The 27,120-nt window shown below is 29.2% G+C and overlaps 1 protein-coding gene across 1 annotated transcript in view; it reads left to right on the forward strand.

Moving 5' to 3' along the window:
• Positions 1–452: 452 nt before the first annotated feature.
• The window catches only part of LOC119675071 (uncharacterized protein DDB_G0290685), a 34,199-nt gene continuing 7,531 nt past the window's right edge, over positions 453–27,120 (forward strand). The window contains exons 1-9 of the mRNA XM_038086258.1: positions 453–583; positions 19,289–19,348; positions 23,526–23,686; positions 23,756–24,067; positions 24,131–24,274; positions 24,355–24,446; positions 25,874–26,051; positions 26,613–26,744; positions 26,789–27,087. Of these exons, the coding sequence (XP_037942186.1) occupies positions 523–583; positions 19,289–19,348; positions 23,526–23,686; positions 23,756–24,067; positions 24,131–24,274; positions 24,355–24,446; positions 25,874–26,051; positions 26,613–26,744; positions 26,789–27,087 (1,439 nt within the window). The 5' untranslated portion in view covers positions 453–522. The remainder of the gene's footprint in view (positions 584–19,288; positions 19,349–23,525; positions 23,687–23,755; positions 24,068–24,130; positions 24,275–24,354; positions 24,447–25,873; positions 26,052–26,612; positions 26,745–26,788; positions 27,088–27,120) is intronic.

Raw genomic sequence — 27,120 nt, forward strand, 5'->3', positions numbered from 1 at the left:
ATGCTATCAAATTGCGCTTTTTGCTGTTAACTGGTCCCAGAGTGGGGGTCGTGGCAGGTGGACATTGTCCATTGCTTTCCGTTTTTTATTCGTTTTTTATATTTTTTTTCGATTTGACAAATACGAAAAGCTAAAGCGCACATTACTTGGAATTTTTTACATAGCATTTTAGTCTACCCCGAGATACTGGCAGGACATTGTGCATACTTGAGGTTGAGGCTTTTAATAATAAATAAAACTAACTTAATACATATACAAAAAGTGCATTAATAACTTCGAAAGCCAAAATATATTATTTAAATTTAAAATACAACATATATAAAAATGACAAATTACAATTGTGCACTCCCACACTTTTTTCAAATTATAGTCAAGAATTATATAAAATGGTAAAATCAATTTGAGGCGAGCAAAAATTTTCATTCGATTATGAAAAGTGATGACTTAAACACTTAACTCAACATTTTTATACTAATTTAAATCTATATTTCATAACAAAACAAGTCATTTTTATTTAATACAATGCCACCAAAGCGCCGACGAAGATTTCAAGGATTATACTACCATTCCTCACCACCCAAAGGTAAGTTTTTTTTTTGTATAATTCGAAATGTTTCACAAATTTGTTTAATATATAAACAAAAACCGTTTATATATAAGTGGTATATATAATAATTTATAAGCGGGCTAATTGGTCATTTTATTAAAATATTTTTCCGATATTTCGATTATCTTCGATAGTCATCTTTAGGAAAATATAGGGAAGATAGTCAAAATATCGGAAAACTATTTTAATAACATATAAATTATTTTTAAATATATAAATAATAAATTATAGTTTTTTATTTCTATTTAAACGACCAATTAGCCCGCTAATAAATTATTATACAATATTTTAGGTCACAAATAAAAGAATAAATTGTATACAAAAAAAATTTTTTTTATTAAATTGTGATAATATACTGTTTAAAAATCTCAAGGTTATATATTAAAAAAACGGTATCAAAATAAAAAACATGCTTTTCTAGAAAGTGTTCACTGTCAAACAATCATATATGGAGCTTTAGTCCAATTTAGTCATGTAATTTTTGTTATTTTTAAAATAATGGATTCCGTGCTTTAATTTATAATTGCATTTTATTGGAAAAAAATGCAGACCAAGACAAAGTTTGGGTTCATAAGTGTTATCTGAACACTGCTACATTGAGAGGAACCATCGAAAGTTGGTTTTCAGACTTTAACCGTAGCCATACCGACACTTATGATGAATCACTTTCTACTTGCCTTAATAAGGCGCTTTCAACAGAAAACATCAAAAAGTTCTACAAAATTGTATTGAAAACCCCTAAAGGGAAGCTATAAGTCATAGCTAAAACTTTAAATACATTAAAGAAACGTATTCGGTTTATTTTAGAAAAACTTTTACCAATGAAAAATTTGTTTCGTGAACGTTTGCTCGCAGTTGTCCAAGAAGATCAACATTTCGACTATTCAGAGAGCTGTTTGCAGCTGTTTTATCACACTTCGGAGTTTAATGGCAGTTGCTAAGTAGACAACAACCAAAAAGTTGTACGAAGTGGCTAAGGACATAATAAGCAGTTGGTAAAGTTATTGGGATGTTGATGATATAATATTTATTGACTGACTCTTAGTGCTAAAAAGTACTTTCTGTCAACAAACAAATCTTCTGAGCGTCTTGAAACACACGTCATTGTTGACAACTATAAATCGAAGTTGTGAAAGACTTCGTTTATTTGAGAACCATTATAAACACTAAAAATGACATCAGCTTAGAGATTCAACAAAGAATCATTCTTGCCAAAAGATGTCAATTCGGGCTAAGTAGGTAATGGAGAAAAAATCCCTCTCTTGACAAACAAAAAGCACACTCTTAAAATCTTTTTTCATGTCTGACCTGCTGTATGGTGCAGAAACCATTACCATTAGTGAAGAGAAGCGTTAGAAACATTCGAGAGAAATATTTTTCAAAGGATCTATGGTCCCTTATACGTTGGCAACGTGTTTTGAATTAGATTGAACGATGCTATATGAGCTATACCGCGACATTAACTTAGTTAAGCGCATAAAAATTCGGCGATTTCGAAGGCTTGATCATGTCGTGCAAATGGAAGAAATTGCTCCAGCTAGAAAGACGTTGGATTTGGTACTCGCAGGTGGAATATGCGATAGAGAACGCCGTATTTTCAGTGGAAAGACTAGGAAACCAGTGATTCGGGGGCGTTTGGTATTATCAACTGGCAGTGATAGCATGCCACGATGTACGTCTGTAATGGATAATTAAAAAAAACTTTAAGTGTGGCAGGATTAAAATTAGACAATCAAAATTTGGTATTTTCAATTAGTAAACAGATTTAATTTTAATTAAATATAGTATTTGAATTGGGCACTTCTTTTTGTCGGTGCTAGAACCTATCGGAATCTCTCTAAATTTGGGCCTCAAAAATTATAAGGTGGAGCTATAAATTTGGAGTATGGAATATTCGTACTGTATATATGACTGAAGTTCAAAGAGTATTGTGAAATTCCATTTTATACGGAAAATTTTGGAAGAAATTGTTTACTATATGATAACATCCCTGGCTAATAACATGTTACTAAATCATGGTTACTCTACAAAAATAATGAGTATGGAACTAATATTGGCAATAATTAGATGATAATTTCAAACTTTAGGTAAACTACTTTTATTTTATTTTTTATTTTGGAACATATATAAATGTTTTTTTTATACTATGTAGATGTATGTTTAATAACACATAAATAATATTTAATTAAAATTGATTTTCATTGATGAATATAAACACGTTGTGGTTTCCATAATTGGGGCTAATATTTTTAAAGGTTGTGTGGACTATAGTATTTCCAGGATTATTGTTTAATTATTTTTACTAAAAGTATAATGAACTATATGTTGTATAGCTATCGAAAATATATTAATAATATCTGTTGTATGAGATATCAATCATTTTTGAACCCAATATAAAAAAAAACATTTTGGAAATGCTTTTTTGTTAGTATTGGACTACTAAGTCCAATGTTTTTATTTCGGAGTCAATTTAAAAAATGTACTTTTTGCTGTTTATTTAAACTGATAGCTTTATAAAAATTTTTTTTTATAATAATGTATTTTTTATAATGTTGGTAGGGAAAGAAAGTTCTATCATTGAATTTCAATATAAATTTGATCTCCTCCGTAATAGTATATCTCCGGTGGGTTGTATTGAAACATTTATAGACATTATAAAATGTGTTCCTACTAAGGGCTTCATTTTATGTAGACTTTTTATTTAAACTCTACTCTACTGTACAATTATCCGAAAAAATTTACGTGTAAACAGAACAGATTTAACATAATATCAAATATCAAATAATACTTAATCTCCATTGAGAATTTCTTTTGTTCTAATTCAAATATTTAAATAAAAATGTTATGAAGGTTTCGAAAAGTAGTGAACTCCAATAACAAAATTTTTTTCATATTATCGTAGTTAATTGAATTTTTGGCTGACCATGTAACTGTTTTGAGTATTGCCAAATATCCATCATCAGTGTTCTAGAAATTCTAGGAATTATTATATTTAATTATTGTTGTTGTAGTTCAGTACTTTTCAAAATCTGTCTACCAAATATTCTAGTTTCTATTAAATATAATAGACACTTCTATCATAACTGATGTTAAATTTTAACTTATATAAAAAATAAAAATATCACGAAATTAAAATGAAACTCTGTTTGGTAGTTTTAAGCCCGAAATCTGTTTAACCTTCTTGCAAACTACCTGATATTGAAAAGATTAATATCTTCTTACTGAGCCATTAGAATTTCCACTTAGTTTAACCTGTTTGTGTGGTTTACATTATTGAGAAAATGAACAGCTTCTCACTAGGCCCATTGGAATTCCCACTAAGCCTTCCTTTTTACTTCTTACTAATAAGAATTGTGATGAAAAAGAAACATTTCTTTAATAAATTGACATCCACTTCAAACCTATAAAACTTATTACAGTTTTTTGAAGTTTTTAAATTAATTACTCGTAGTTTGGAGTTCACAATATTTGAATACATTTTTGGTTAATTTTTGTTTATTTGTTCCAATTGTATATACTGGAAAGTTTCAAGGATATTTTTTCATATAATTAATGTGCAAATTAATCATTGTGTATGTCTCCTGTGTCAGAACTCTTTGCTGTATATAATTGATTAAATTACTTTTATTTGCTTAACACATTTAAGTGTTGTTTTTATTAGTTTTATTGCCTCAATAAAGCTGAAAGGGATACTTTAAAACAAAGAAAAATAAATTTATGACAAATGTCACGCAAGCCTTTGTCTATAATTTATATGTTACCAAAATTTCTATGAATGAATGTTCGAAAAGGCTTTCATCTTCTTGTGGGGGTTCACATTTGCTTATGTTTTATACGAATTCGTTATGAAATCGAATATAGCCTGAGTTTCACAAAACCACACTTTTTTGCGTGAAAAACTGTATTCGGTTAGTAAGTGCGGGAAGTGTAATGCTTTAACCATAAAGCGGTGATAAATAATATTTGAAGTTCTCAAGTATGTAGAATATTCAATGGAGAAATTTGTGTATCAACAAGTGCTCGACGGAAGTTGTAAGTGTGCAAGTTCCGGTTAACTTCCTGCTTCGGTGCTGAACAAAATATCAACACAATTGAAAAACTGCTGACCCATTTCATTTGCATTTTAAACGTCGAACTTAAGTTTTAAACCAGCTGAATGATAGATAATGACTGTAATTTGGAAATTTATGTGATGAATAGATTCATAATGACTTGTAATACGAGTATTGGATAGTTATTGGATATTAACTATAAATTTTTGCGAGGTATTGTTTTATATAAAATTCATTGTCAATAAAACAAACCACTTGAATACAAAATTCTACTATAAAAAACCTATAATAAAACCTATACGGAGTTCAACTGTGGAGAACAGCGAAGTCATCAAATATTGAAAAACTGCAAAGGCTGCAATCTAAAACTCTAGGAATGATAGCAGGTGCACCGTGGTTTATGAAAAATGCTAACCCTCATAGAGATTTGAGCGTACCAACAGTAATAGAAGAAGCTGCTCGATGTAGCCGTCGGCAATTCTTAAAGTAGGAAGATCATCCTAATTTTAATTTTAATTTTCAATCTTATCTTATTATAACTAATTCAATATCTCAATAGTTTTTTCCAAAGCAAAATAAATTTAGTTTTAAGATTTGATCCGCTTATTGTTAGCTTAGTTTTTAGAAAGATTTAATAAATAATTTATAAATTAAAAAAAAATACCATTTTGGAGTAGTTTCTTCTTGAGGAATACCATTGGTCGTTATCGAGAGGATGTCAAGCGAATGGTTAATGCTTTTCTAGATTTCTGTATTCTTTATTATTTGTTGCAAATAGTAAGCTTTTGACTCCTACACATTTTATTAACTATATTCATTTCTTTGCTAAAAAGTATTATATATTATTTTGAATAATGGTAGTACGTAGTTCGATAGATTTGGGAGAATATATGGGTAGAAAAGTGCATTGAAAGTACAAAGAAGGTTTACCAATGCCAATAATGCTAAAAGTCAAATTAGAATTATCACTTCCATACCTTAAATATTACTTTGATATTTTTTGTTTGTGATTATATATAAAAGGTGATATTTTTATCTGTGTATATCTAAGCATTTCCACATAAATCACTTTCTTAGGCTATTTCATGAAGCTGTGATTTTCATACGTTCCATGAAGTTTTAGCAATTTTCCCAACAGTTGGCCTGCCAGTCTGTTAGAGATACCGTTGTACATAACAAAATCAAGCAGCTCTGGAGTTTTAGCAGAATCTGCTGACCAATGTCTGGGTCGGTCAGTTGATAGAACCTTAAATTTTTTATTTGTAATGCACTTGTAGAGTTCAACTCGTTTTGGATTTAAAGGATTTGTGTCTGAAGAAATTTAAGAAACAAAGTTTGTTTTGAAACACCTAAATATTTATTGATTTATATTACTGTTTCATCTTTTTCAATGATTAGTTGAATGTAAATTATCTCTATCACAATACAACAAGCTGTTTATTTACAAATAAATTTTTAAAACGTATTGTGCTATGGTCCTGTTTTCTGCACTAGTCTGGCTGGCAAATATATATTACAATGATTTCAAAACAAACTACTCTGAGTTACATTACCAAAGTAGTTAGTAAACATCAACCTCAAAATTACATTAGTCTAAAAAGAAATAAAAATGGCTTTCAATACATATATGGAACGGCTTCTATCGCACATAATAAATGTAAGCGATATATCGTCATATTTATTGTTAAGTAATCTTCATATACTGCAAACAGTAGTTTTTATAACAAGTTTTCAATAGACGTTTCACTGAAGTGCGTTGTTCTCAATAGATCTTTTAAAAATTCTCTTTAAAATTTCCATTTTATTTTTATAGATTTTTCGTTATACTAGAGAGAATTAAAACATTTCAAATCTTAATTTTGTGCTGTTATTTTTATGGTATTTGTAGAAAAAAAGATTCTTTTTTAGGGCCCAAAAGCTATTATTTTACTTGACATCAAAGTAAAATAATCAACTTTGAGATCTTAAAAAGAATCTTTTTTCCTACAAATACAATTTTGATACACTTGGTGTGTTAATTAAGAATTGGAGAGGACAAAGGTTTACAGACACGGTACTTTTAAAATTATTTCTTAATATTAATATTTTTCTGATAGCAGCAGGTATCTCATTTAATATTTTCTTGTTACCTAAATTTCGTTAATCACTGATCAGTACAAACGGCACAGGTAGTAACAATATATTGAATAGTCGTAACTTCTTCTTTAGTCCTTTTTAAATATGTCATTTTAAATAAAGAATTTGTTTATTTTAAGATTTATAGTATCGTCTTATTCTTACCCAAATCCACATACCTGAACATAAAATCGGTGATCTCCTGCTGTGAACTCAACAGTTTTAATTTGAGCTGATAAAGAGCAGAACAACTACACTTGACATCCATTTACTAATATCTTAAAAAATTCCATTATAAATTTAATTAAAATGGCTTTAAATTCAACATTAAAACCTATTTCATATAAAACGTTTACAGTTTTACTGCTGTGCACAGTTTTCCAGCCCATAGTTTGTCCAAATGTAGATATCTTAATATCTCAAATATTTATAACAGATCAAAATGCAACATTCAATCAAAATTTTGTTAATGGAACAATTCAGCAAGAAGGACTATTAAAAAAAACTATTCCGGCACATCATTCCGAAAGCCAAGAAGGTGGAATAATAATGGATTCATCAAATAATGGTGTACCTACATGTGATGATGATTTTCACGCTGGTAAGCCATTTTGTACAGAAGTGCATAATTATCCTGATTTGAGAAATTTTGAATCGAAATTATTGGATGAATTTTCCAAATTTCAATTTTTCTTTTCGGATGAGCTGATGCAACCAGAAAATGTAGAACAACGCATAAACATCGGACCAGATGAGAGTTTCCTGTGTGATAGTGAAGAGAAAATCATTTTTCCGAAAGCACAACTTTCAAAGAATAATGAACTATTGTTCATAGTAAATGATGATGATAAATTTAAGCAAGGTCTACGCGTAGAGCTGTGTTCAAATGAAGGGAACAGATGCAAGTATGCAGATTTATTGCCAAATGGTGTGGATGCGACCTGTAAACAAAATCATATCTATCGTACATTGATAGCCATTACTCCAAATGGCACTGTCGTTACAGATCAATTTAAAGTGCCTTCTTGTTGTAAGTGTATTTTGAAAACCGTTCATTAAGGTTACCTCAAACTCGGTACAGTTTATATTTACCTAACTATCGCATTTACCCGCAGCAGCATGGCAGACGGGTATTTACTAAAATTTTGTGTACCATATATAATGTGTCATAAAAATATTTAAAATATGTTTATTTTGTAAATTAAGAAATAATATATTTACCTTGTGATCAAAAAAGAACGAGAATTTTAATTTTTGAATTCCCGCGCTTTCATTCAATAAAAGCGTCGTTGTGATGTGGCCAAAGAGATGATTTCCAACGCAGATAGTGACCCCACATTCATCGAACGCATCATAACTGGTGATGAGACATGAGTCTATGAATTTGACATGCCCACCAAACAATAATCGACCGAATGGTGCTTCGAAGGTGAGCCGAAACCGAAAAGAGAAAGCCAAAGTCGGTCCAAAATCAAGATTATGCTGACTGTTTTCTTCGATATTAGTGGTGTGGTGCACTATGAATTCCTTCCGGACGGTCAATAAGGAGTATTAATTGGCCGTTATACGTCGTTTGCGTGAGGCCATTCTCAAAAAGATGCCAGATTTATGGAAGGAAAACTCATGGATTTTACAACACGATAACGCACCGGCTCACACAGCGTTGGTTGTGTCACAGTTTTTGGCCAAAAACTCCACCAATATCATCAACCAAGCACCGTACTCTCCAGAGATGGCCCCGTGTGACTTTTTCCTCTTCCCTCGACTTAAATTGCTACAGCGAGGAACGTGTTTTGAGACCGTAGATACCATAAAAGAGAATTCGCTGCGTGAACTAAAGACCATACCTTCGGCGACCTATAAAACTTGTATGGAAAATTGGATCAAGTGTTGGCATGCATGTATTACCGCAGGAGGAGAGTATTTTGAAGACGATAATAAAGAAAATTATTAAAAATTAAAATTTTGCGTTTTTTTTTAATTCTTGTTCTTTTTTGATATATTAAAAAAAAATTTGCTTAAAAAATTCGTTGTATAATATTATCTATCAACTAATTTATAGATATCTCAGACCTGCAGTCCAGTTTTTTATTCTTAGTTAATTTCAGTGTTAACACATAAATAAATAAATAAATAGAAAACAATAATTTTAATATAAAAGAATACTTTTAATATTTGAGACACATTCTAGTGTTCATTAAAAAGTATTAATCTCTTCTGTTTGTTGAAGATTGGTTGTCACACAAAATATCTTTTATGATAGATGATTGTAGTGGCAGGCCATCAGATAATTTTCCATGTTCCTCAACTAGCTATTTTTGGCCATTTTGCTACCACATTGCTCGCAAAAACCCTTAAGATAAGAGAGTACCATCATCAAGGTAGTAGAGTCATCAAGGACTTCACAATTTCGTTCAAGCGGTTAGTCTTAACCAGAAGTGGACCCAATTGACCGCGCTGGATCAGCTAGTAATAAACAACTGCAATCTAGTTGCATTAAATACTCAACATAATCTTGTTTGCCGTCAGTCCAGTCCGTGAATTCGTCTTTTGACCTTGTGTTGGTTTTTATCTAATTAATATTAAGACCCATTTTTTATCGCTCGTAATGATTCCACCCAAAATAGTTCCAAATGAAAGCAAATATTTCTTTGTGTAATTTGTTGCGATTTGCTCCAGTTGTCAAAATACATTGGATATTTAGTGACTGGCAGACTAAAGCGAGACGTACCTTTACACACAAAATTTCTGACTTTGGAATTTGGTCTAACGTTGACTCACAGCATTTTTAACGTAAACCGCTCAAATTATTCGGTATATCTTTGTAGCAGGTTTCCTTCTTTGTAGTAATACTCGTAAAGCATCACAAATTGCATGTCTTCAAATATACTATGGATACTAACACACCACCATAAAGACACAGGTGCTTTATATCTTCTTCTTCTTATTTGGCACTACAGTCTAGTGTTAACCTTGATCTCTTTTACAAACTCCCTACATCTGATTTGATCTTGTGCAGTTGTTTTCCAATTCGGAACTTCGAGCTTTCTGGCGTCCTAGTACACGTTTTCCTTCTATCTCAGCTTCGGTCTGCTTCTATACCTTGTTGTCATCGGTGTTTGAGGCATGTTTGTTGGTTGCGTATCGGTTGGTTTTTTTCCGATGCGAGGCTGTTAACCTTGTTATTAACCTCCAACCTAGAAGACCAGATATTATTTGTAAGCCTGGGGATAAGATTGGTGTTTGATAGCTAGAGAATTTCCCCTCAGGTGTTTTCGGGCTATACATGCTTTATATATTACTCAATATAAATTTAGTTTTTACAGTCAAATATGTGGTGTGAACTACAGTAAGAAAATTTTTACCACCAATGATCCAAAGTCGTGTTTGATTTGTGTTATTCTTGCAGCTCAAACTTACGTTGTTTACCACCAATGATCCAAAGTCGTACTTGATTTCTGTTATTCTAATTTGAATTTTATTAATTTGTTGTTAGTATTAATGAAAAAATTTGGTTAGTGTATTATAATATAACGAAAGCATAAGCCACAGTTATACAATAATTAGGTAAATCAGCTAATTATTGGTTTTGTTGTTAGATCTACTACTATACTTTTATTAAAATTAGTAAAAACTTCTTCTACTATAAAATTCTAATTTATTTATATACTTTTATATAGATTTAATAATAGTTAATTAGATATTTAAAGTTAGTAATTGAAAAATTAGTAGTGTTAGGACTAAGTAGAAATGAGTAGAAATAACAAAATTTTAGCAATGTGTGTTATTTAGTGTAAGTTAAGTTTCAAAGACAAAAATAGAGTAAAATACTATAATTCAATTAGTATATATTGGATACATATAAATTGCTATAGAGACTTTTATATATAAAATATATTAATATAAATCATATACAATAGTTCATTACGTATTCAAATATTCAAATATTCGAGTTTTGAGAAAATAATTTTGGACAAGTAGTTGTGAAGGCTAATTATATGTTTGTTGCTATTCGACCAAAATAAGTGTTTTTAGGCAATAAAAATGTAAATATAGTTGTCAAAAAGACGTAAATCTAAATTTGAGACCTTGACACGTTTTATTAAATGTAGTAAAAGCCCCGAATTTAAACGCATGTTGACCTTTTTACGTAAATTGTTTGGTTTGTTTTATTGTCTAAATTAATCACGTCATGTATTTGAAGACATATGCAAAAGTTCTTAAACGTGTCAAAAATGTTTCAAAACCCTAAACCTAAATAATATTAATAGCAACCAAAAAGTGTTTTGATTAAAGTAAAATTAAACCGGACTGTTCAAATACAATTAATGCAAGTACTAAGTAGTAATTGTTCATAAGGAGGAAACAGTGTCAAGGAAATTATTTCAAACTATTGGTATTGCAGCAAAAATTGCTTTATACGGTGGTTTCAATTTTAACCGGTCTAGGTTAAAATTGCAACATTTTTATTTTACAATAGCAATATTTTACCTTTAAAATTGTATAATAAACAAGCAAATTTTACAAATTTAGGGCTGTGCTACCCTTATCAGTACTAATATAAAATATGTTCTACGGAATATGGTCATTAACTGATATGGTGTTCGTGATCACAATATCAATCAAGATCTAAATATCTCAGCAGTTGCTGTGGCTGTGGCAACCGGAACCACATTCTATGCGGTTTAAGAAACATGTAAACAACAAACCCAGTAGGTTTTTAATACCTCAGTACTGTCCCGATGACTTTACCGGAATAATGCATATGATTTTATTGTCGGTTAACATTAAGAAAAGGTTTAAGGGGGTTGGTAACACTTAAGATAAACTATTTATTAGTTATCTCGTACTAATTCTAATTAACAAATGTTAACTTTAAATAAAAAATATGATAAAATTGTGCAGCATTCTATCTTCTGCTCAAATAGTACCAGGATTTTGTAAATACACACAAATTTAAATTTTATTCAAAATTTATTTTAAATCCTTCACAATATGCTCCTTCTGAAGCGTACACATATGCCAACGCTTAATCCAATCTTCTATACACTTTTCGTAGTCCCGTGCAGGTATAGCTTTTAGTTCCTTCAGCGAATTCTCTTTTACCGATTCAATCTGAGTTTCGGGAACAGGAAAAAGTTGAACGGCGCCAGATCTGGGGAATATGGTGCCTTAGCGATGACAGTGGTGCCGTGTTCGGTCAAAAAATCGCGTACAACAAAAATTTTCCATAGCAAAATGCACTTGAGGTAGTCTCACATTAACAGCTGCTGTAAACAAACTAATTGACAGATGGCGCTCAAATTTTTTGAAAATGTCTATTACGTAAGGAGTAGTTAACAAACAACAAAATCCGGATACTTTTTGAGCAGAAGGTATATTACATTTCTTTAACCATGTCGTTACTTTTATCTTTTATACTTTAAATATCTTTCTCTAAACCTATTGATCTCCTCCTTAATGTATTTAATTTTTAAGTCGTTATGTATATGTCACTAGAGATAAACCAGGGAGCATTGAGAATAATTTTTAGATCTGTTGTTTGAAATATATGTAAAATTTCTATTTCAGAATTACTGGAAGTGTTCCATAACTGTACTCTATATGTATGTCTAAATTGGTTTCAAAATAGCGTTATAAAGTATAAGTCTGTCATGCAGACTTAACTGAGCTATGTTATACGTTTAACGAATAAATAAATTCTTTTCTTTTTGATATTAAATGATGAAATAAATCATGATATGATTTTTAAAATGAGCGACTATTTAAATCAATTCTAATGTGCTTTACAGAATTTTCTTTAGAGACAAAATTATACATTCCGCAAAAAGATGATTTGAACAATTTTTGCTAAATTTAATATAACTTTCCATTCTTAAAACATATTATTCCTTCTTTTCCATTAAGCATTTACTTTGAGCATTCCTTAAAATAATGTCAACAAAAAATTAAGAATACAAATTCTATAACACTATTTCTAATAATATTATATGGTACATTAGACGACTGAAGAACGAATAACATGTTCCATGTGATTGAAAATTTCTAAAGAAAATCTTTGTTTAACCATTAGGATGAAATCAGTGTCAAGAAAAAAACTAAGAAGTTTAATATTCATCGCACAGAGCTAAACGTTTGACTTGACTGATGAAGAATTTATATACTTTATGAGGTTTGATACCTTTCTAGTAAAATGAACAACCGTATTGAGCTTTATCATATTGACATGGTTTTAGTTGGACATTTTTTTAAAATTAATTTTATTTTTTAATTTTAATTATTAATTAACAAAAAAAAAATCAAAAAAATAATAATTTAAATAGATTGTAGTTCCAATGTAATTATTTTAATTCAATTATAGTATTGAAGTAATAACTCAAAATTTAAAATTATTTTTCTCCTATGACAAAAAATCTATTTTGAATAGAAAACATTGTAGTTGAAAATCCTTGATTACTTAATTTATATAAATATTTTTTTTCCTAAAAAAAATGCACAAATAAGAAATTAACAAAGAAACATATAAAATAGCCGAAATTTATAGTTATGGTTTATTGAATTAAATAAAAACAATAATATTTAAATAAAATGTATACGCAAATCTAGCGTGAACTTTGTCATTTATTAAAACACTAATATACTTAAATGTTTATTATATGCAAGACTGACAAAAGTACGTTTTTTTCTTAGTATTTTATTATTAAATTATAGGACATTCACAAAATTAAAACTTTCTGCTTTTCTAAAAAAATATTTAAATATTACTACAATTGGAAAAATATGGATACTTCAAAGATTTATTAATTGTATTTATTTGTATTAAAGGAATATATCAATATTAGTTTAAATATATGATATATATAGTAAACCGCAGCGAGTCCAAAACATAAAGTGAAAAGTGCTGTTTCATAGCATAATGAAGTCAGGTAAAAGCACATATGGTTCATTCTTGTACAAATCGGACATCTTTTTAACCTCATGACCACCGATTTGGCTGAAATTTTTTATGAGCTCCTTTCATGAAATAAGAAGACCCGTATCTCGGGAAAAAATTTTGTGATTTTTTTCTTAGGAGATATGGACCCATTGCGTTTTTAGAATTGGCATTGTAGACACATTTTCAAATGGCTATATATCAAGTTCTATAAATGGTAGGAACTTTACTGCGTTTTAAAGATAATTAATTAAGCTTTTAAGAAATTGTTAAAACAATTAAAATTGTTTCTATTTAAGTACTAATATTAACATGCACCTAAAATTTTCATTTTTTATATTTTATTTAGATTTACGGTCCTATTCTGTGTACTTGACAGATTTGTCAAATTCTTTAATAAAATTTTTGATTCTTATAAAGCAGAAAGCTTTTTGGTATTCTGGACACATCTTGACAAATTTCAAAGCTCAAGTACCTAATGCTCCTCACCACCCTATGGTGTAAAGTGTTTTGTATATAAAACTGTTCTTAACTGTTCGTAATTGTTCGTAACTATTCGTAAAAAGAGCATATATTCTAAATTGTCGAAAGCATTTTTCATGCATTCCAATCACAATAAAAAATATGCTTGTAAAGAGCGTATATTTTAGTTAAGAATATTTGTCATGCATGCAAATAATAAAAAGTGCTTAAAAAGAGCATATTTTTATAGTTGTCAACAGCATTTGAGGTATTGACAACTAACAAGGAAAAGAGCTTTTTATTTATGTCACCGAATAGTCAATTTTGACAAGTGTCAATGTTTGACAATTTTATAAAGTGCACAGAATAGATCCGTAAGTTTAAAATTTTACTGCAAAACAAAAATTTTCAGAAACCCATTATTTTTTGAAATTTTTTAAATGATAGTCTGCACCGCGCTTTAAAGACTAATTAGAACATTTTAAAGAAAAGTAAATGCTCCGACAAAGCACAAAGAGTCAACATATTTAAGTAGATCCTATGAATCAATTTTTTGCCTGAAACTGAATTATCCAAATACCATCGAATATTTACAAAAGAGCTGCTACTAACTGCAGGAATGTATATCCCAGATATAATATGTTATGTATGATATAGCATTTAAGTTTGAATGAGATGAGATGTAGATATACCTTTATGTCTATAAAGACTATCAGACTCTTAAAGAAGATATAAAAAATATATATAAATATATATACTGTAATTCACCTACTGATTTGTCAGATTTTTGGTTCAAAAATTCGTTTCATCTCAAAAACCAGTCCTTTAAGTTTGATTTTTGTTATTTTTGATTTTTTTTATGAAAAAGCTAATTTAACTCAAAATAATTATATATAAATATATATTATATATTACAATAATATTATATTGTTATTATAAATAATTATAAAAATTATAAAATCTTCTTGGTTCAACTTTCTTTTATCAAAATTTTTTTTCTTGCTATCATATCACATAGAAATTGTCCTTTGAAGTAAAATAACACCGATGTTTTTCAATAAGAATGCGCAAATTCCCCAGTGCGTATGAGTATTTTTATCTAGATTTGTGCATGACTTTTATAGTTAAATTTTATATATATATAAACTTTTATAGTTTATAGTTAATTTTTAAAAACAAAAAATATTTTTTATAATTCAAGAAAACTTTTATTTTACTTTAAATATTTTAGATTTTAATTAAAGAAAAATTTAACAGTTGGAAGTCGAATAATCGAAAACGTAGTCCAGTAGTGTGCCGATCTTATATTCAGTTTAGATTAACAAAACAGAACAGTTGTTCTATTTTCAGTCTAAGTGTCTGTTTAATTATCTAATACGATCGACGCTTCTAATATGTAAACTGCCTCGTGAGTTAATACCAATATTACTTGGATGCATCATCATCGAAGAATTTCTGATATAATTGAGTGCGTGTTTAACTATCGGACTTTGATGTCAAAGTCTAAAGAGAGATACATTGTTGTATCTTTAATATACATGACTAATAAAGATTTATTAGTTTATTAAACAATAATTCTCTTTAATATACAATGTGTGTAACGAATTGCACAATAAGAAATTGTTTATTCTAAAATGAGTAAATTTTATTATTAGAAATTGCCACGAAGAAATTTTCCAATGTTAGGAGGCATTAAAATGTATGTTTTATAATGGGTTAACTTTATTGCTCATAATACTATATCTGTATTTATTATGAATTTGATTGTTGCAAAAAAACGGTAGCCAATTCGCCTTAAAGACTTTGAAGACTTCAAATACTTTTTAATAAATTTGAAAAATTACCGAAGAAAATGTGTTAAGAACTTTTTCGTACAAATGATCAAAAATATTCCAAGACATTATGTCGAACTATCATAATTTCCGAATGCATTTAAACATATTTTTAGTATAAAATGGTGGATGTGTTGCAGTATATAATGCAAGAACAGATCTATTGCAAATATATATCACTTGAATATTTTGTAACATAACGAAACAATTGCAAGTCGTATAGTATAGCCCATTATAGCCTATTTGTTAGTTTGGATTTTCATTTAATGTAATTTGCTAAATAATTTCTTGGATTATGGGATTTTTAATTATAATTCTGATTAAATTTTACAAACTCATGCAATAAACAAAAAAACGTTTAAGTACGACAACACTTTTTTATTTAAAAATAATCTTTGGAATAAACATTTGTGTATTAGCCGAGCTATATCAATGGATTGCTGGTGATAATTTGATTGATGATTTTTCTTGGGTTTACTTTTCCCGACATTCTCACCTTCTGTAAATAATAAAAATGGATGATTTCTCTTATAAGAGTTTGCAATTTTTGAACCAAAGTAACAGTTGTCTAATATAAAATAGTTTGTTAGGGAACTTTATATATTAAAAATGTTTTTACTAGCTTGAAAAAATTTTTAATGCAACATTTGAAATTTGAAACTAAAACAATAAAAGTTTCATATTTATAAGAAGAATAACTATAAGCAATTTCCATTTGCTTCGTTCAAGTGTTTCACCAGGCTGGAGTAGCTCATAATAGACAATTCCCTATCAATACACGAAACACGATCTTCCTCCACTAGTTGCAAAATTTTTTCGGATTTTTTGGGGACTATGAAATCGAATAAAATCGAGCAAACCAAGCCTAAATACGGAGTTCACTTACAGCATCCTCACCGTACAACGTACATAATTTTCAGCATATTTATGCAGCGGGTTCACTTTTTTCTGTAGTAATAAGATTAGGAAAATATGTGGAAAATATGGATCATAAATTATTATACATTATAATTTTATAACTTTATACAAACGGAGTAAACGCGAATTGTTTGTAGCGAATGTTACGTCGGGATCTAATGATATGTCCTCACATCTGCAATATGATATATGCAATATGATGAAAAATTTGGCACATAATATAGAGTATTTCTTCAGATATTTTACTCATTTACAAATCAATATTATTTTTTGCATAAGCAATGAATCACACAACTGTCTTTAAAAAAATGTGGTCGGAAATACCACTTTTCAAATTGTGCTCGTTTGACATAATCGGATTAGTGTTGCAAGATATATGGGTACCAACATTATCTAGTGATAAAAAAATGTCGTTACTTTTCATATCACCTATTATTATGTATTCACATTTAATTTATTCTCATACTATTTTGAAATATTCATTTATTATTTTATTTCATAATAACATTTTTTATAGTTTATATTTTATTTATTTTTTTAATTATTCCAAAATAAAGCATAAGTACTTTTTAAGATAATCGTAATTAAATATACGACGCAACGAAATATACTTCTTTCGTACTGTTACACAAAATCTTCAATTCAAAATGATATGAGAAGATGGAGGCGCTTGTATCTTCGAATCCTCAATCTTTTCTATTAAGAAGGTAGTTTGATTCAACAAATTGCAATTTTTTCCGACAGTAGAGCGCATAAACACTAAAAAATTAGAAAAATAGTGGAAAACTCAGCATAATTTCATTAAATTGGGTTCCAGGGCAACAAGAAAGCTATAATTTATTAAGAACGAAAATTTGGAGGAACGATATTGCAGAACTCGTGGCGGTGTTCACAAATCAGTGGCCACTGGACGAATCCTTAAACTTGGTACCCCTTTCAACCAAAGGTGCAGTGTGAAAGAGAGAGGGAGGAAGAGAGAGAGGGGAGAAAGAGAGAAAGGGAAAAAGGGAGAGAGAGTGAGAGAAAGAAAGAAAAGAAAACAACACACTTCAAAACTTTCTTTGAAAATGTCTATGCTCGGCATTGCGATATCCCACTACGTAGGTTTACGAGGAGTGTGGAAAGAGAGAGGAAGAGAGAGAGAGAGAGAGAGAGAAAGGAAAAAAACAAACTTCTTAACTTTCTTCGAAAATGGCTATACTCGGCATTGTGATATCCCATTACGTAGGTTTCCGAGAAGCGTGGCAGGCATTCCAAACATAGGTTTGAAAGAAATATCTATTTTGCTAACCGCGCATCGGGGACCGGATGTAGTGTAACAAAATGGTGCTTATGCGCTGTTTGATAAAAATACGCTAAGCCCCTACTAAATCGAACAACTATCATACTTTTTATCAAAAGTATGATATAAGTATATGTTTAAAATGACAAGAATCTACATTATGTATTAATTGAAGGACCCCTAAAAGCTATGCATATACTGTTGTACTTAAATTATAATACCTGATTTGTTGTAACTAAAACACATGGTTGTATTTAAGTTTGGTATTAAACTTATTCTATCAGATAATTTAGTAGAACTAGTTAGTTGGCATTAGACATAATGAATTTGTGTTTAAAATGATGATAAACCCAAATGATGAGTTTAAATGCCCAATTAGAAAAGAAATTTATTTAGACTAATTGTAATAAGTCATCGACATATTGTGTTAAATAAAAGTTAAAATAATTATAACATTATTATTAGTATATTTATAGTAGCAAGATGAATAATTTAGTCTAATACAATATTTTTTAATCTATTTGTATTATTCTGTTGCTTCTTAATTTTTGTGAGTAAGTTTAATTGAGTTCAACGAACAAATTAATCAATATTTTCGGCGTCCATTAACAGGTGGTATGCGTGTACACATACGCAGCGCATGCTAAGGATATAGATTTTTTATATCGATGCGAATCATTCTGTGAATCAATTCTATCGCTACAATGGACTTATAGTAAATTACTGTCCGCATAGTTGGTTTTGCCTTCTATGGAAAGTGAAAATATTATTTCACTTCTAAGTAAATATTATTCCTCCGTTGTAGTGTTACACGCGTACTAAGAAACGATGATGTGGCCCACACATTCCCTTGGCAAACTTACGGTGTTGAATTTCGACTGCTCGCCGTTGCTCGAGCAGGATTTTCGAAATTAGTTGGTTACAAGTGACCAAACACAAAAGAAGCCAAATTTGAAGCTGGTGGCTTTCACATTTAATTTATTTATTTATTTTATTTTCTTTCGGGAAACTTTAGAATTATTGATTTTCAATTACAGGTAAAAAAAATTATATAATTTTAATGCCTTTTCTAAACTCACATTTCAGTTATGCCTATGAACGGACAACATTCTGGACAAAATGGACAGAAGCGTCGTGATTTTGACGGTGAGTTTATTTAAACTTTGAAGGTGTTTTCGAGTGTTTTTCCTAGTGTATAGTGAAAGTTCTAAAATATTTAAAATTTATTCATTTTTAAATTATTTATTTTAATTTTTAAAACTTTTTCAAATTTAAAAATATTGTGTGTAGCGGAAAACTTTATTATTAATAATTCAATTGCGTATCAAATAGAATCCTCAATAGTTTGTTGGTACATTGTATACACAATATATTAATTAATAATTAATAATGCAATGACTGATATTAGTTTTTACTTCTGCCGATAAATGAGTGAAGTTTGAGGAAGAAGAGTAACATACTTATTTCAACAGAGCTCTGTATTTAACTTTTAAATACAATAATTTATAAAATTTTTAAGTAATATTGTTTGGGTTGACTATATACTAAAAAGAGTTGTATGAGTCAGTTTTGTTGGACTCATCGAAACAATATATCTTTTTGTACTGAATTTTATGAAAACATATCCCATCAATACAATAACGTAAGGAACTTCATATATCACTTAAGAATCCAAAATGCTCCTACTTCTTCAATAAAAAAACATGAGTTAATATAGAATATAATAAATAAATTGCAAATATACTGATAACAATCAACTAAATTGATTTAAAGCATATTTTTTTGTTAAATATTAATTTAAATCAGCATATATTTTTATATTTAATTTAAATAGTAAAAACTCTAAAAATTTAAATGATTTTCTTTATTTTAAGTTTACTTGCGCTAATATGTGTAATTAATTATATTTTTGTTGGATTGAATGAAAATTCTAAGAACGCAAGTAATACATGACTTTTTATATACATATTTGGATACAAATCAAACTTATTTGATTTACAAAATTGGGATAAATCTATAAAATTTGCTAAAAATTATTAGAAACTAAATTTTATTGATTTGATTATTTCTATTTCTCAACATATCTTTCTAACAGATTGATATATTCCATACCACAATCCTTCAATTTTTTCCAATAGATCGAATAATGTACAATAATTTTCCCAATTCTATAAAATAAACTAAAATAAGTCTAACTTTAAAATAACCTAGACTATTTTGAAACTTCAAATATTGTTGTGAAATCATCACTCGACCGTAATTAGAGCTCACAGTGAATAAAAGTATATATCTTGAAAACAATTGGAAATTATTTCTTTAAATTTAATTTATCATATAATATGGTTGTAATATTCAGGACTGTGTAGCACTTTAACTTGTCGATCAATCAAACAAAATAATGGATCTTAACTTTATGGATTTATTCTGCACAAGGTGAATCACAAATATTGTAAAATCACATTAAAATTCAATTACCCAAAGTTGTGCATTTATAAAACTTGGTCCAAATATGCCATATACGTTATTAAACATGGTTTTGACTTCTTATGGTACGAAGCTTTAAATTTTTAAATATGCGATCATTGCACTAAATTTGTTTATATTTTTTTCTGCAAAACTTGTAATAATTGTTTAATTTAATTGTCTGAATAACTTATACCATTTGATGATTTACCTTTGAACCCTAAACAACTGAAAGATGTTATTGGTAACATTTTTCGAATAAAAGCTTTCCAATAACATCTTTCGAATAAAGTTCTTCCAATAACATATTTTCTTTATCATCTTTCCTATAACATCTTTTAAATAACATCATTCCAACAACATTTTTCTAATAATATCCTTTCAATAACATCTTTTCAACAGCATCTTTCCAATAATATCTTTTCAATAACGTAATTCCAATAATATCTTTTCAATAATATCTTTTTAATAACATCTTTCCAATAACATCGTTCTAATAATATCCTTTCAATAACATCTTATCAATCTGTTGAACAACACCTTTCCTATAACATCTTTCCAATAATTCCACCAATGGCGCGGCACTGCCATAGTAATCCAATATCATTTATTTGGTTTTATGCCCCTAGCAGATGAAATTCAGTAACTTATTGTGGTTTGCATCTAAAAATATATAATTAGTTTGAATCAGCCATATATAGTAGGTATCCGCAAAATTTAAGTTGCAGTTGTTCTCTAAACAACAAGTGTTGTGTACACCCCGTATCTAAAAATAAACTTTTAATGTTATAGATTATAGTAGCTCATCAATATATTTAATCTTTAAGTAAGAAATATTTTACATTGAAAACATAAAACGGACTATAACTAGAATTTCTTGTTTAAGGGTTGCTTGTGTTGCAGAACTTCAATACAAAAATTAGTTTCAGGGCACTATAATTGTATAACACATGTCCACATAGTCTCTATTTTGGATCTTTTTTGTCACACTGGTTTGATATCCTCTACTTAACAACCCGTGTATTCGCTGCATTTAAAAATTGATTTGTTATCCTTTTACTTTTAAGTGATTTTTAAAGACGTTGGTTAATGATTTAAATCATACTTAGATACTTTTCTAATTCATTTTAAGGGATTGCAGGGGATGATATCTTTATCCTTTTTAATGCAAAAGTACTTGCAGTGACTTCTGTACGTTAAAATTTGTTTCCAGTGGCGAAATAGTTTTTTTTATCAAGCTGAGCTTACAAGCATAAAGAAATGAATCCAAAAACTATCTATATAGAATCTTTAATAGAACTATCCAATAAAAATAACCAAAAGAAATAAGTTCAATTTTTAAGTAAATAAAACTTATTTTAAGTTGAAAATATATTATTATTATGTTGAGGCTAGTTGAGTCAGTGCACCTGAGCACTTTTACTCTCTATTAACTGCGAGGTTTCTTCAAAACCCCTTTTTACGCTTTGACTGGATTATTGTTTATCATTTTATCAGACTAAGCTATATTTGACCTCAGATCTGTATACATCCCCGAGGAGCCTGTAACCATTCTGAGATTTGATAACACGGTGTTGGCAAGTCTGTCAGATTTCGTAAATAATTTCAGGGCTCTATCCTTTAAGTATTTTTTGATGTATATATTATATAAATATATTATATTTTATATATATTTTTATATTCATATTTTATATAATATATTTAATCTAAAGTAATTGAATATTTTTTGCTATAAAAACATTTATTGAAACTATTGTTAGAGACATAATAAAGAGTTTTTTATTTTAATAATTTAATGTTTGGGATATTCGGTAACCCATATCTTTTGTTTAAGAAACTAGTTTTTTGTTCAGCTTTTATATATGGTTTTTACTATAATGAATATTATGAAAAATATAATTATTCGACATCATAAATTGAACGTACATAATAAATTACTGTGAACCAAAAAATATCTATACCCTTTTCATTGTGTGACTTAGTAACTAACACTAATTTTCTATAGTCAAATACTATTAGTAAAACTTAAGTATTATTTTCAATTTCCTATTTAATTATTCAATTATATGTAATTTTTTATAATACTAAATTTTATGCATGTATGTGTGTTAATGTTTATATATCATAAGGACATATTACCTTTCCAGAATATAAAACTAGAAATTAAATAACAGAATAACAACAAAGGCATACAGGCAGGAGCAATAAGAACATATGTTAAACAAATAGTACCAGAAATTAAAATAGAGTTATGTTTAATTTTTCGGGGGTTTATTTATTTGAACAGTTTGAAGGATGAATTAGTAAAATTATTATCGTATATGCCTGCAGTAACCTCCACTAAGTCTGTTTACCTTTCGAGCCTTATTTACACCTACACGAGCTCTTTAAGAAAACTTACTGCGACCTTGTGGAAAACTTAATTTTCTTTTAAAGTATTTAATAACATTTGGCCTTTGTTAGAAAGTAAATAGAATTTATTTTTGTTTTAGTGTTTTTTCAATTAAGTAAATTTGTACTGCTGATAAGTAACATTAAAAATAGAAATCGAAAGTGTGAAAAGTAGGTGGCAATGCATTTCAATTGAATTGCAACTGCACGAGTCCTTCTGCCAGGAACGTCATAATATTCTTACTAGTACTGCCGCATTATTTTTGTTTTCCTTGATTTGTTGTTGTTATTGCTAACAACGCTTGAAGAGTTGCATGCAACATGAACGTTTGTAAGACAATTTAAATTCTTAATCCTTTCAAAAACTGAAGCCGTTGAAAAGAAAAATAAAATTGATAAAAATAATTATTTTGAAATTAGATCGGTTTTCTACAAAGTATTCAACGATTTTCCTTTATTTCTCTCAAAGAATTTGCAGTTAAGTTATCGACAATTCGTATTTGGATGCATGAAAAAGATATAGGTAAACTAACACGCATTCTATGGGCTGGACAGGGACATCGTTTGGCGCAACAAGCCAGCACAAATTCAAAAGTTAAGCGATTTCTAGCAGCTGTGCCTTATGTTATGGTAAGCTGCAAGCTGACTATGTCTCGAAATTAGTTAATAAAATAAAATTCCAATTACTTTAATCCAAAGAATTCAGTTAAGGATACTCATCAAGCAGTAATCGACAACAGCTTGGAAACATTGCAGACTTTGTTGGAACCACCCGTGCCAGCCGCACTTGTCACATGCAAGGACGCAAATGGCTTAAATATAATTCATAAAGCAGCTGGTTTAGGCCACACTAAGATCTTAGAATATTTGATTGGTATTTGGCCTGATGGTGCACATGAAACCGACATAACTGGAAAGACACCTCTACATTGGGCGGCTAGTGCCAAAAATAATATGCGCTGTTACACTTTACTTACGCAAGCCGGTTGCGACGAGGAAGCAGTTGACTATGTAAATTAATTTAAAAGTAATTTAAGCTCTAAATTCTCATTTAAACAACATATTTTATTCAAGAAAATGAGAACCCCCTCCTACTATCGTCATAAGCCAAATGAAATAGAGCGTGCGTTTTTGTTGTATGTGCCGGAAGCACCACGTGTATCACCCGATGTCGCTACTGATTGGGAGGCATTGAGTGATGAAAGTGCCGATGGAAAGGTGGGTTCTTTTCTTTCAAATTTTAAAAATCTTTTCAAATTTAAAAATTTTTATAATTTCGTCTTTGTATTTCTATATAGAAAATAAGTGTCAAAATACCTGACACAAATGGTGCTGGATCGGCTAAGGAAGATAGCATTGAGAATACGTCAGAGATAGACTTAACTGATGGGTAAGTTAATTTGATTGAAATAAAACATTTGTGTACATGTAAGTAAATAGATCTAGTAGCACAAATACTTATGTTAAATATTTAGTCTAAAAGTAATATATTATTATTTGAAGGACTTTTGGTACTCAAAAAAATGAGTTAATTTTGAGACGCACATATGCCTGGTTAGTTGTGATACCTTCAGCGGACTACATTCACCACTTCTACTATCTATGTGTGAAACATACAATAATTTACTTTATAGGTTTTATTAAGTCTATTTTTTGGAACTTTGGCAATGCTTTAAAGTAAAAACTTCTTTATAAAATTCTAAATGTAACAACTTCTACAATAGTTCTGCATTTAGGCACATAATAGACCTCATGCAATGAAATAAGCAGATTAATAATTCTGTTTGCAAAATTCAAGAGAATATTTGCTCTTTTAAGGTTAATCTTCGACCACAACTACTTTAATATAGAGCAAATTGATTATATTTCTGTCATTTTTGACTGATAACTCGCTTAAAGTTAATTCCACTTTTTAATATTATTGGGCTATCTGCAAGATAGTGACCCGTCTTTATATCTCAACAATTTTATAGCTTCCCACGATATCGATGTGGCTTGGAACCCAAATTGGACCACCATTTTTGACTTTATTTAAATTATGAACAGCTGACCGGTATAGTGTTAGACTTTAAGATATTTTTTCAATGGCGTTTAGGTATTTTAAAGGATAACTGAACGATATTCTTAAACTTTTCACAGTTCTCTGTATAATATACAATATATAACGTTTAAATCTCAGCTTAGATTTAAGAGTAAAACTATCGTAATCCATATAGATCGTCTATGGGTCCGTTGCGTTCGAATATAAAATTTCAATATTATACTTAAAAAATTCTTTGAACATTTTTATTTATTTTTTAATCTTTATTTTAAATACGGTTAATATATATAGTTTCTTTTGTTGAAACGTGGATCTAGGGAACTGTATTATCTCTGTACATGATAATAATAACAAATTGTTAGAAATAACTATTATATTTAAAATATTATTGGTTTCAGAAGCAATCAGAGGGGTTTTTAATTACTTTTGTGTTCCAAACAAAAACCCAGGAACTATTGGACTACGTGTAGTTCCTAATATTTAATATAATATTATAATTTGTGCTACTAGAATTAATTTTGTAAAAGCTTCTTTTCAACTCTTTTGCATTGTTGATTATGAGTAGTTAGAATAGAATTATATCATATAACAGCTGAGTATTACTTAATCAGATTCTGCATTTTAAAGTAATTAGAGCTTGAACTAGCTTCAAATAACAAAGCTTATAAATATTTCCTAAATTTGAATTGCTTTAAAAATAGCTATTAGATTTATAAAGTAGAATTATTTTAATTTTAAATATAACGAAATTTCACATTACACCAAAAAATGAAAAGCGTAAATGGAAATGACGAAGAGGAGATAGCTAAAGAATCTAATAAGTCCGAAGCCGAAAATGGCATAGATTCAGTGCCGCAGACACCAGAAAAAATGGATGAAGAGTTAGCTTCAAAAGCGGAGGATACGAATGAGGCCATTGAGCAAATTGCTGCGGAAATTTCCGATGACGCTGAGGTAATGTACAAAAATACTTAGAAACACAAAACATTTGCACAATTTTAAATGCTTTTGCTGTTTAATACAAAAAAAAACTGCTTAAATGCTTCAAAAAATATATTAGATTTAAAATCATTTCAATGCAAGACAAGAATTGTTGAGGTGAAATTTTCAAAATTGCTCCTAAACGAATTCGGAAAAATAAAATCACTTCTCAGTTTGTGAATGAAGAAAATGCTTGAAGCACGCTGCATGGAAGCCTTAATACTTATTTAGCTTCTATAATTTTTACTAGGACTGTCAAAAGTAAGCTATTGTCGGCCTTGATGTGCCTTTCTATTTTTTGGAGGATACTCAATCGCCTATCCTTTAATTCATTATTTTTCATTAAACTATCTCTTATTCTCTTACTAACTATACGAAAGCTTTTTACAACACAATTGTACATAACAAGTTTCTTACAAATTTCATATTTTATTTTATAGTAAAATTAAAGTTTTACTTGCTTTATTGTTATTAATAAATACATTTTAATGAAGAAACAGAAGGAAATCAGTCGACAATTGTTTACTTTTGCAGAATATTGTCAGCGATCTAAATGATGAAACGTTAGCAAAGAGTATTATGGAGAATGGTGAAGGTGTGGAAAATGGTGAAAGTGTGGAGAATGGTGAAGGTATGGAAAATGGTGAAACTAACGAAAACGTTGAAGTATGGAAAATGGTGAAACTAACGAAAACGTTGAAAGTAATGAGAATGGTGAAAGTACCGAGAATGGTGAAAGTACCGAGAATGGAGAAGCTTCAGATAAGGGTGAAATTGATGACAAGGATGCAGAAGTACCTTGTGATGAAAATGTAGGTATTGGTGAAAGTTTAGAGAATGATGCGCTCGTTCAAAACATAGATACTGTAAAGAATATAGAATTAGAAGAACCAGAAGAAAACGAAATGATTGATTCATTGCTAAATTCAAATCTATCTGAAATTGAAAAAGAGATTGATAACAATATAGAAGATATAAACGACATAACAAAAGTAGAGGAGGAGGAATTGTATTTAAATGATAAAGAAGAAGATGAATTAAA

Source organism: Teleopsis dalmanni, chromosome 2 (genome assembly GCF_002237135.1).
Source record: "Teleopsis dalmanni isolate 2A chromosome 2, ASM223713v2, whole genome shotgun sequence".
In the NCBI taxonomy this organism is placed as follows: Eukaryota; Metazoa; Arthropoda; class Insecta; order Diptera; family Diopsidae; genus Teleopsis; species Teleopsis dalmanni.